This window comes from Periplaneta americana, chromosome 14 (assembly GCF_040183065.1).
Source record: "Periplaneta americana isolate PAMFEO1 chromosome 14, P.americana_PAMFEO1_priV1, whole genome shotgun sequence".
Classification (NCBI taxonomy): domain Eukaryota; kingdom Metazoa; phylum Arthropoda; class Insecta; order Blattodea; family Blattidae; genus Periplaneta; species Periplaneta americana.
Window position 1 is genome coordinate 88699271 of NC_091130.1, and position 13025 is coordinate 88712295.

The following is a 13025-nucleotide window of genomic DNA, read 5'->3' on the forward strand; positions in this document are numbered from 1 at the left end:
TGATAACTCCCTTCTTTCCTCGACGAACAAAAAGAAACTCAGAGGTTGATAGTGAGTTACTCAAGTAATGTAAGAAACTAGATTAATTTCATATCAAATTTGTGTTATGATGATTGCTTATTAATAATGTATTTTCTTACTATACTGTATATGCACGTTTTTCTTTACTTTTTTACTTTTCCCTTTCCTCTCAGCACTTTAATATGAAATTCAGACGAGGAAAATCAAGGGATATGCATTAATTGGTTGACAAACATGGAACAACAGAATGTTGTTGTTTTCTAATGCCAGGCGTTTGACAATAAAGTCATTCGACCTCTTGCACTCCAATATTTTTCAAAGATATTATCATGACTAGCCACTGAAGCACAGATTTTGAGGTTGTTAAATGGCAAGTTGTACCCGATTTAAGTGAACACCATATTTTAACGTTTTTGGTGGCTACTTCATTCATACACAACCCCCAGAATGTCTGGAGGACCACACCTGCTGTTGGTCGACGGGTCCATTGGACCTAGCTGGGAGATCTTGTTGATCACCAGCTTTCCCTCCTTAAGCCACTGGAGGACGATTTTAGTGCCATAGCAGGTCAGCACTAGGAACAGAAAAGTAGAAAGGGGAGGAAGGAAAGGGAAATGAACCCCTAGGCCTCGAATGCTCTAATGCCGTTGGGGTCGAAGAAAGTAAGAGTTCAGTCAGAGGACTGGATAGGAAAGGGTAAAGAGGGAATTAGTATTGGATAGAGGAAAATTATACCAAATTCAGTCATTAACTCGTCAAGCTGACCAGTGCTAATGGATGAGTAGCCCCACCCTTTAGTTCAGCTCGTAAAATTATGCTTACTAACAGCTGCACCACGGGAAGGTAGGGATGGGACATTGGGTATTTGTCCAGGTTGGTTCCTTAAAGCCTTCAATGGGAAGGATTAATGGCTCTCCCCCCTGTATCCGACAGATACCCTTTTGCAGCCGGAACAACAGAATGTACATTCCTGTATTCGTTTATTATTGTGTACATTTTGTTTTCAGTTAAATTTCTGTTATAATTTGTCTTAGTGTTGCCACTATAATTTAGAACTAACTGAACATGTGGGTTGAACAAACACGGAAAAATATTGCGTTTTCAGATGAAGAAATTTGAAGGAATTGAAGAGATTGCATCCATGAAAACGAAAAATAAAAATTGCTTGTATTTGTGAAATACAGTTCATAGTTGCTTTTCAAATTCTCCACATTCTCAGGAAAGTATGAGAATAATCTCTAATATCTGTTATTAATGTGTAGAATAAATATTATAATTAATCACACTTCGATTTTACAAATCTTGTGAAAAAATGTGGCTTTTCAGTAGACTGTAATGTAAAAACAAAAAATTGATGTAGTTATAAATTTACATTACTCTCATTACTTGTTTAAAAAGTACCTAATTTTATTGGGTTAGATATGAGACTCTTAGAAGAGTTTTTAGGTATAGCACTGGTGATAGACTGAAAATAAATTATTATTGTACTGAATAGTTCATTTAGGTATTGCAGATAGAAGAATGTTCAGTCGTTCAGCACTGTGCATTGAAAGTTCGAAGTTATCAGATGGTTTAGGTTTCTTTGTACAATAACGGAAATTGAAAAAGATTATTATTGTACCATGAGTTTATTCTATTTTAAAAGTGACTTGAATGAGTTACTCTTGTTGAGTGAGTGAGTGAGGCTTTTACAAACTTCCTTCCCGTGCTATAGTTCTACATTGATTAGGTGAGTTTAAAAGCATGTACGAATCTATAAAAGATGAAAAGTGAAAGATCATTGACAATAGTGACTAAGGAAAACATTTACAGGATGAAAATAATTATTAACGAAGACCAGAGATTAACTTGGAAGAAGACTCAGTTGGACTTAGGATTAGTTTGTCGATCTTTCTAATCACTTTTGGGTGAGGAACAGTTCAAATCAATATGGAACCCCATAACTTCAACGAAGACAGAACAGTCTAGAGTAGAAGAATGCCTTGAAATGATGCAACATTTGAACATTGGGGATTCTTGTCACGTTTGTGATACTTTGGTGGGTGACGAGACTTGGTTCTGCCGATTTGAGCAGTTTGGAAGTAAACACAAGTTGTAGATTTGGGTCTTTCCTAATGTCCTAATGAGTTTCCTGCTGAGGTCAAGAGACCAATAAGTATGGAGAAGATGATGTTAGCTACTTCCTTTTCAAGAAGTGGTCAGTAAGCACTCTTGCAGTTGAAATCATAGGACTATTATTACAAAGTGGTACACTGAGGTGTACCTTTTTGAGATATTCAACAAGATTCAGAAAGTCAACCAAAGTCTGGGCTGAGTAGCATTTTGTTGTGTCTTCATGGCACTCAGTTGCATTTCTTGAGAGCACTCAAGTAATGTTGATACGTCCAAACTATACCCTGGAATCACGTAACTTCAGTTTTCTACTATGAACTGACTCCAGAGTCATTAGCTTTCTAGACTTAAAGAAGCTGTTTAATCTTTAAGGAGAATTGTATTCAGGGCTGGAAAACTAGTGGCATGTTTCCAGAACTGATTTAGGAGGATGCAGTAGTATAGAGTGCCAAAGGAAACACTTAAAAAATGGGATAGTTAAACCATTGTTGAGAGTATTAGTATGTTATTCCTTATCTCATAATTTTTCCTACTGACTTACGTAAAATTAAAGCCAAGATAGTGAATTTCAAAATTGTTCCCAGGAGAAAATACTTGTTAGAATAAAAACATTGGAAGTTCACTTTCAAACTTGTGTAATCTTTAAAATATGTTAACTACACAGCAAAACTTCAATTAAAGATAGTTCTTTAAGAAAGAAAGACAATTAAAGATAGTTCATTAAGAAAGAAAGAAGAATATATTCTAGAATGTTTTCTTAAATGCTGGTTGACATTAAAAGTTGAGGAGGACTAACATGGTTTATTTTTGTTTAGGTTGTAACAGTGAAAAGACTTTGTGTAAAGAAGTTGCCACCTATTCTTGCAATTCAGCTAAAACGCTTCGAATATGACTTCGAGAGAGTTTGTGCCATCAAATTCAATGACTACTTCGAGTTTCCCAGAGACCTAGATATGGATCCATATACAGGTACGAAAGTATATCATATCTAAAACTGGAATCTGTAAATATTTGATACTTTCATTTAACTTTTAGATAAGTTATTTCTTCTTTTAAAGTATAATATAGATTAGATGCAACATAAACCCTTTTTTTTTTCTTCTTTTTATATAACATAAAATAAGTGAACTAGACTCTCTTTTGGAAGGTTTCTGTTGTGACAAATTGTCAGTTCAAATGTGTTGTATGGAACTCAGTTTATTGGCCCTGAGAGGAGAGACATAGAAGAGGGGAACCTTGTAGGTGGGGGAGTTTGTTGGAGCTGATCAGAGGTGGTCTGCAGGAATTACGTAAGCCGTTAAACGTAATATAATATCGTGAATGATAACATTGTCTCGATTTTAGACGTCCTAATATTACTATACATAATATGGTTGGTTTTCAATGACTACATTTGGGATTATTTATCCTATTTTGTTTCTTGCTTCCCAGTAGAGTGTGCTTATATTTTTGGTTTGTTGCATCTCTTTGTTGAGATTGATGGATAGGAGAAGATGGTCAGATGGAAATTTTCATTTTTATGTTTCAAAGAAAAGGACTAATAAATTTGTTTTGCTGGCATTTATTTGCATATTGTTATTTTCTGTCTATTTTTGAAGTTTTATTAGGGCTTTATTCGTCACATTTTCTGAGCTGATTTGCTAGTTTTGTTGTTATATATATATATATATATATATATATATATATATATATACATATATATAATCCATATGACTATATCACCTGCAAACATGCATGTATTTGTCATCTGTTAACTTCATTTGTTTTTGTAAATCATTTATATAGATACTAAACTGTATTGCACGCAGACTTGTACATCATGGACTTGCTGGAAAAGCGAACTTGAGCATATATACATAATTTATATCTGAAGCGAAATTGTAATTTAACTTTTATATGATAGCATAAGACCTTGCGGTGTCTGAGTGTTCTAGACCCTCTGTCTGTCATGTAAGTAATCCTAGTTAGTAGTTGTTTTCTCGAGAGTCTCCTGTTTCCCCATTTCATGAATCAACGTCATTCTGCTCCATCGTCATTCCATTATTATTCTAGAGCATTCTCAAATCGCCAGTTGGTTTAGAGATGAGTAAGATTGTCTAGTCGAAACCTGAAAACTCTGGGAAAGATTTCCAGTGTAGTATAGTCAGTTGGTGTGGGTTGGGAATGCACACAGCTGGAAGGCAAAAGTTCTCCCAGAGAGATATCATGCTAGAATTCATTCTCTTCCTTGAGAAGTAATATAGTATATTTCACCACTGAGTTCTTGCATATGCCATCACTATTGGTCATGACAGAATCAGAGTCAACTCATTAAAAGAGTGAACACTCGTGCAATTATATTGTTTTAATTAGTACTACAACCAGGCGTGTTTCTGGAGGTAAACAGATTAAGAGGGCCACAGATGCTGCTGGTAACAGATTTTAGCTCACTGCATAGTCAGTTAGGAAATATGTTGTATAAATTGGAGATACTTGAGATGCATCATGCACTTAGGCTCGCATGCCACTCTGACAGATGAGCTGGATGGCAATCGTAAATCAGATGCTGACAGGTAAGCTGTACTCTCTCAGTCCAAACAGATCAGGTCCTATCCCCAGTCGAATATGTGATAAACCCAAAGTTCTGAAATCCTGTATCAGTACGGAGATCCATACTACCCCTTCATCCCAGCCTGTGTTTAACTATTGCAGATGATAGATGAAATGAGGAAGAAATGGAGTGTGGAATGAAAGAGTTAAATGGGAGTGCAAGTCTGCTTTGTGCGCCACATATTCAATCAGCACACTAGTGCTGAACTACAGACATAGCTTGAATTTTGTTAATTGTGCATATGAATACTCATACAACGACATTTTATCATTCATGTATTGATTATGATATAAATTCGTTTCATATTGTGTATGAGTCTAACCTGTCTGGGTGTTATACAGATATCTTGATACAATATTTTTTTTAATATCTTGTATTCTGGATGTTATCAGCTTAAGAAGTGGCAAATAGATGTGTAGTTTCAAGAAGATATGGAGTAAGAGTTTATACATACCTTTTACTTTCTTCATGGGGCCTGTGAGCAGAGTCATGTGTAATAGTTGTGTCTGCAGAAATTGGAAAGTAAGATTGTTTTGTTCACGTGAATATTAATGTTACAACATCATCATCAGCGCTACAACCCATCAAGAGTCCTGGCTGTCCCAAGAAGTTTTCGCCACTCCTGTCTGTTTTTTGCTCTACCAGTCTAGTTACGGACTCCAATACTTTCAGCATTCTTTTCTATATCATCCTCACATCTAGCTCTCTCGGTCTTCCTCTATCCTCTGTCCTCCTGGATTATATAAAAAGACTTTTAGCTGGTCGTGAGTCTTCCATTCTTGGCAAATGGCCAGCCCATCTCAAACGATCAGTTTTTATTATTGTAATGATGTTTGGCTCCTTATATAGTTCATACAGTTCAGCATTATATCGTATTCTCCATTCATCATTTACTTGCACTGGTCCAAAACGTGCTCTTAGTATTTTTCTCTCAAAGATATTTAATCTGTCTATATCTTGTTTATTAAGAGCCCAAGTTTCTGAGGCATGGGTAAGCAATGGTCTAATCAGAGTTTTGTATATTATGATTTTACTTTTAATAGTTAATGCTTTAGATTTAATGATTAATGTTCATAGTGACAAGAAAAAAGTACCATAAATACTAGCACACCTGTATGTGTTTGATTTTACATCATTTTATCTTGGAAGTAAATGGTATAAACAGCGTCATGAATTAAACAAAGCTATTTATTTAGGTTTTAAATGTCTTAATCGAACAAAGAAAACAGTGTCAACATAAATATAGAGATTCACAAACCAAAAATTTGAGCATTTGCTAATGGAAAACAAGAAACAAAATGAGTTAAATAATTCCAAACATGGCCATTGGAAACCAACCAACCAACCAAATGTACACTATAAATTCAGTTATGTATATGTGGAATAATGACTTTCTATAAAGAGAGACAGCTCAAGTTCCATAAGGTGACAAATATACTAGTTACTATTGACTATTGTAAAATTAGATGAACATGTAAATTGAGGGGTGTAAGTGATGTAAAGTTAGTTTTGAGAAAATAAACCTGAAAGTCTGAATTCTGAATCCTATAACTAATTCCAGGATTCATTCATTCATAGTTTCTGCCCATGGATAGGTCTTTCATTGTAAACCCAACATTTTGCAATCTTTCCTATTTTCTGTCTTCCTCTTAGACTGGAATGAATGGTTGGACGAGGAATATACTGTTTCTTATTATTTTTGTTGAATTTAATTTTTAAGTTAAAAAGCTTAAATTTATAATCTCCGCGTATGATCCATATAAATATCGTCTATCATTTGATACCTCTTTCTACCCTGAACTTTTCTCCCATTCACCATTCCGTCTAGTGCAATGCATCCTTCAATAATCAGTTTCCTCTCAGCCAGTGACTCAGCCAATTCCTTTTTCTCTTTCTGATCAGTTTCAGCATCATTCTTTCTTTGCCCACTCTTTCCAACATACCTTCATTTCTTATTCTTTCTGCCCATTTCACATGCTACATTCTTCTCCATATTCACATTTCAAATGCTTCTAATCGCTTCTCTTCGCTTCATTTTAATGTCCATGTTTCTGCTCCATACAGTTCCACACTCCATACAAAGCACTTCACTAGTCTCTTCCTTGGTGCTTTTTCCAGAGATTCACAGATGTTGTTCCTTTGCTGTTAAAAGCTTCATTTGCCATTGCTATCCTCCTTTTGACTTCCTGGCAGCAGCTCATGTTACTGCTTATAGTACACCCCAAATATTTGAAACTGTCCACTTGCTGAACTCTGCTGCCTCATTTAGAATTCACACGTTTACCTTTTTTATTTTCCTTATGATAACCATTGTTTGCATTTGTCATGGTCTTGTTTGCATTTGTCTTCATCTCATACTGCTCACAGCTGTCATTTAACTCCAGTAGCATATTCTTTAATATTATTTCCTCTTCTACTAACAATGTCATACCATCATCTAATCTTGTGCACTTTATTCTTATTCGTTTTACTATTACCCCTCTCATTTTCTGAAAACAGTTCTTCACTAAACCCTCCAAGTAGATGTTGAACAGGATAGGTGATAGAGGGCATCCTTGTCGTACTCCTTTCCCTGTTTCACTTCCTTCTGACATGTATTCTCTTATCCTGACTTTGACTCATTGTTGCATATAAAGATTACTGACCAGCCTCCAATCTACACCTATTTTCTTAGGATTCCCATCATTTTATTCCAAACTCTGTCAAACGCCTTTTCTAGGTCCACAAATACTATATACACTTCTTTATTATTCTTCTCAGGATATCTTTTACTGATTGTTTGTAGTAGTCCAATTGCATCCTCGTACCTTTTCCCTTCCTGAAGCCAAACTCCTGTTCTTCCAACTATCCTTCCATCTTAGAATATAAACGTTGATTCAATATTTGCAGGAGAATCTTCAGCTAGTGCGATAACAGGCTGATTGTCCTGAATTCGTTACATTTCATGGCATTATTTTTCTTCTGTATTGGCAGCAACCTGTCTGCATAAAATCTTCAGGCCATTTGCCATTCTCATTATTTCGTTACATATAATGATAGAATATCCTCCTTGTCTTCACCCAAGCATTTCACTAATTCATTGGGGATCCATCAACTCCTGTTGCTTTTTCATTCTTCATTTCCCTAAGTGCTAGTTCAACTTTTTCCTTTATGATTGCTTTGACTTTTATAGTAAGTCATCTGAACAAATTCCTGTCTCATAAAACTTCTTAACATTATGTAACATAAAAAGAAAAAAAAAAATATGACAGTCCAATGTATTAGGATATCATTTCAGTTCAGACTTGCTTTAAATGATCGATAGTGTTATACTAATGCCTTATATTTGCTACATGTTGAACTATTCATAAAAGTTGAGAAAATAGTTCTTTAATAGGCCTAGTTATTTCAGTTGTTTCTTTACCTATTTTAATAATAAATGCTACCAATTGTTTTGCATTCATTTTCTATTTTTCCTTATTCCACTGTTCTTACTTACTGGCTTTCAAGGAACCCGTAGGTTCATTGCCGCCCTCACATAAGCCCGCCATTGGTCCCTATCCTGAGCAAAATTAATCCATTCTCTGTCATCATATCCCGCCTCCCTTAAATCCATTTTAATATTATCTTCCCATCTACGTCTCTGCCTCCCTAAAGGTCTTTTTCCCTCCGGCCTCCCAACTAACACTCTATATGCATTTCTGGATTCGCCCATACGTGCTACATGCCCTGCCCATCTCAAACGTCTGGATTTAATGTTCCTAATTATGTCAGGTGAAGAATACAATGCGTGCAGTTCTGTGTTGTGTAACTTTCTCCATTCTCCTGTAACTTCATCCCTCTTAGCCCCAAATATTTTCCTAAGCACCTTATTCTCAAACACCCCTAACCAATGTTCCTCTCTCAAAGTGAGAGTCCAAGTTTCACAACCATACAGAAGAACCGGTAATATAACTGTTTTATAAATTCTAACTTTCAGATTTTTCGACAGCAGACTGGATGATAAAAGTTCTACTTTTGTTAATTTATTTTCAAATTGCGTTGCTTATCTTAGAATGGGATTAGTATTATCTGGGCTAAAGGGCCATGGTCTGCTGGAACTGTTGTAACCATACGTTTCATTTTCTACTCAGGTAGACATCATCAATGATTGGGCACATAAGAGCTCAAAGATATCCTTAACATACCGAGGACGACTGGGACTATGTTAGTATTTAAAGTATGGATGGATCATGGCTTATAAATTGAGGAGTTAGCTGGAAGAAGGACGTAACTCAGAAAACTACAGAAAACTTAGTTTTGAGATAATCAACAAAAACTATCTGTACCCTGCATCTTTTGCTGGAATATGACACTATTCATATATATTGTAGGGTAATACATTCTCTTGTGATTACAATGAGTTCCATGGTTAATGTTTAAATATTGTACGAGAACGAAGCTTTCAATCTTTTTTAATTACGCCCTTCTTCCATAGAAGAGGGTTGAAAATACTGGAATACTGTTAACTTTTCTATATTTCTATAGGAGAGGCTAGATATAGGTCTATACTACAATAATGAAGATAATTACAATGTATATTCTACAAAAAATATATATAATATATTCGTTTACTAAATTGTTTTCACAGCATTACAAATAATTAATCCCACTTATTCCACATTATTATTTTAACTGAAAGTACCTAGAATATAGGCTACAAACACTATACCACTTTAAGTGGTATAATTGCGGCCCTGGATTGTACACACATTCCTACTAATGTTCATCCATTTCCTTTATGGATATATTCACCTTTTTTTGATGTAACATATTTAGGATTCTCTATATTTGAATCTAGTAATGAAATCTAATTTTAATTTATTTTAAAAACTTACCACCAGAGTGGCCTGTTTTAAATAACAAAGTATACCTAACAAAATGTAATATTAAATAATAAAAGAAGAATGTAAACATGAATTTAGAGTATATACTTCAAATTCACATTGGGATATAATCATTTCCACTTTTAATTTTCCATTTCATATAATTCCAATCTAACAGCACTGAAAAACAAAGAAAAACAATCCGTAAACATAACAGTGTCCAAAGACAAACAAATGGAATGCGAAAATATTGAATATGCTTTGTTTTGATGTAGAATGGAGTTAGTGCTGTCATTTTTAGTCATTGGCTATTATCTTTGCAGAGGTATGGATGCTTTCCTTTCGTCATTTTGTAGGAACAGTGCACCATCACAGACTTTACCCTCATTAAATGAGATGTCAGCTAATTATGTGTAAAGCCTGGTTCCCACGGTGTTTGTTTTTTGTGATGGATTCCAAATTGGGAGTGCTGATGGCTACCCTGCATGCTCACTTGCTGAAAATAATGTGCTCTGGTGGCTGCTTGCTGGATTTCGAGATTGGGTTGCTTGCTATTTTTCATGTTGGTTTGCAGGCTGGAACCAAAGATGATAATATAGTATCACTCTGAAACCATGTGGCCATGTTCGTTGTTTTCCAACTAAATCTGGTTTTTTCTATATTCTTTAGTTTCTAAGAAACACCAATTAAATATCGGACTTTAGCTGTTTTACCTTACTACGACATTTACTGTTGTACTATTTAGTTGTTTTCCACTCACACTTTAGTTTCTTTTTGATCATGAGTGTTGGCAACAGATGAAACAGCAGATGATTTTCCAATTTGAACTGTGAAAACAGCCAGCTTCGTGTGAACAGTAACAAACATAGTAGTAAACACGGTAGCCATTGGCGGTACCCATCAGAAAACCAAGCTTGCTGACCAGCAACAAAACAAGTACCATAGAAGCTGAGCTTAAGTAACCAGCGATTATGAATGGTGCACAGAAATTACATTTTACCATGGTTTCGTAACTCATGGTTACTACATTTTTAACTGAGGTTGATGCACTTCGCCAAATGTTTTTCTATTTAGTGGTGACCTGTTTTTATTTATAATCCTTTATGTTTTTGCATGAAATGTAAGTTCCCAAAATTTCCCTTAATTTTAGAATGACCCATTTTGCAATGTATCGCATGTAGGTACCATAAGTGTCTGTATGGTTCTGTGGAAGCTGAAATTAAATCAAGTGTTAAAAATGTCTCCGTAAAGGCTGTCACGAACTGGTTCAGATTGCTTTTCTTGACAAAATTCCTTACAAAGCTGATACAATTTTTTAAGATTTAAGTTAATATCAATATATATTTTCCTCGGTGCTTGTTGGCATGAATAATGATTGCTGTACTTTAGAAAATTTCTAATATGTTCTTTTACAAGATCCACTTTTTTTTTGATCAATTTTATTTCCAAAGATTTTATGGCTCTTTTTAGTCCCCCCTTAGAAGAAATGCCCATGATCGAACTGTTTTTCATCAGTACGATGTATGTCATTCTCTTGTTAGACATATCTAGTATCAAAGTTTAAAGAAAGGTCTGCAGCTCCCAATTGCAAAGTCAGTATTCATTTACAATTTCCTGTGGCTTTTGTTTGCTGATGTTTTCATTATATTGTATCTACAGTTGTGGTCAAACACTCATCTCTTACTGCCTTTTCTTTATGGGCCTTTCCCATATGGTCCACATATGTTTTGCCTTCATTACATTTTTTTAACGAGTCTTTTCCATAAATGTAGCCTAATTCATGCCCTTTATCTTCTTTCTCTTCATCATTCCATTGACCATCTTTATCTGAAACATACACACAAAGAATTTAGACCTAGTTAGGCTGAGATATTTTTAAATTCCCAAATTGTAATTCCTAACCTATGGTGTTTTGTTTTATCTTAAGAAAATACATATTGTAACTCTGTTTTAATTAGTAGCAAAAAGTTTACTGGATTTAAAAAATTTGGTGAATGCACTCGGGACTGATTTATATACTGTAACCAGTTGTGCTTTTTTTTAAATAAATTTGTATATGTACAGGGCTTTCATATCAAAACTTTCCAGTCTAAATAACAAATTATTTAAATTGAATTCAGTTGAAACAAAAACACTGAGAGGGAAGTCTGAAACCAAGCTTAATTGCATTTTAGATTTCACCCCCCAGTCACCCCCACTTTGAAATTTCAAATGGCACCTCTATATTTTTATACTTAATGAAAGAGTATTCAGTTGTTTATTAATACATCTCATTCATTTTTCTGTCGTTGCCTGGCAACCTGGATTATTGTTATTGTTGATTAGAGCTGAAGAGAATAAAGTTACAAAAACTTATTGAGCATTTCATGTAATAGTTGTGTTTGCGTATTAAATTATTTTAAAATGGTGTATATCCTTCAAAAGAGAACTTAAATCATCCTTATTGATTAAATTTAGGAAATTACACAAAATAAGCAGTGTTTTCATCCTACAATCAACTGATAACAAAAATACAGGTTGCCAGGTGACGATAGAAAACAAAAGATGTGAAAACACGTGAATGAGGTGTATAAAAATTGAATGCTCTTTCATATTTAAGATTAAAAATATAGGGGTGCCATTCGAAATTTCAAAGTGGGGGTGCTGGGGGTGCGGGGTGAAATCTAAAATGCAAATCAGCCTGGTTTCAGACTCCCTGCTCAGTATCTAATTTTTTTTATTTATTTTTTTTTTTATTGAATTCAATTTAAATAATTAGTTATTTAGACTGGGAAGTTTTGAAATGAAAGCCCTGTACAAAACACAATAGGGCAGTTTCATGTGTCGGGTGTAAAAATTGCAACATGTTTCCATATTTCGAGATTAAAATATGTATATTGAAAACTGAGGTACAAAAGTCTAATAATGCTAACTTATAGAGTATATTCTAATGCACTATTGTAGCCCCCCTCTCAAATTGTTACTAATTACCAAAATAACAAGGCAGAAAATGATAATTTCCCCAGTATTGCATTCTGAACTTCTCGAGTGTTACATTTGTAACTAGTAGGAGAAGGGGAAGGAGCAACAACATTGTATTAGAATATGCATATAAGTATAAAATTATATTTTATGTTGAAATTATTTGTAACTGCAAACTAGAGCCACATGTTTAGCTCTACCAGTATATACACTATGTGATCGAAAGTATCTGGACACCCACCTCAAGATGAAGTACAAGTTTCGGCACCCCTTCATTGGGAACACTTGCAGTCAATACGGTGTTGGCCCAATCTTGGCCTTCGTGACAGCTATCACTCTCGCAGCCATACTCTCAATCAGGTGGCAAAAGGTTTCCTGGAGAATGGCAGCCCATTCCTCTATGAGTGTCAAAATGAGAAGGGTTATCGATGTGAAATGGTGTGGTCTAGCTCAATGTTGGCATTCCAAATCATCCCAGAGATGTTCTATGGGATACA

General features: G+C 34.9%; 1 protein-coding gene across 6 annotated transcripts in view; it reads left to right on the top strand.

The window, feature by feature from the left end:
* The window catches only part of faf (ubiquitin carboxyl-terminal hydrolase-like faf), a 607647-nt gene that overhangs the window by 389043 nt on the left and 205579 nt on the right, over positions 1-13025 (top strand). For all 6 annotated transcript variants that reach the window (XM_069845718.1, XM_069845714.1, XM_069845717.1 and 3 more), the window contains one exon: positions 2949-3102. In XM_069845718.1, the coding sequence (XP_069701819.1) occupies positions 2949-3102 (154 nt within the window). The remainder of the gene's footprint in view (positions 1-2948; positions 3103-13025) is intronic.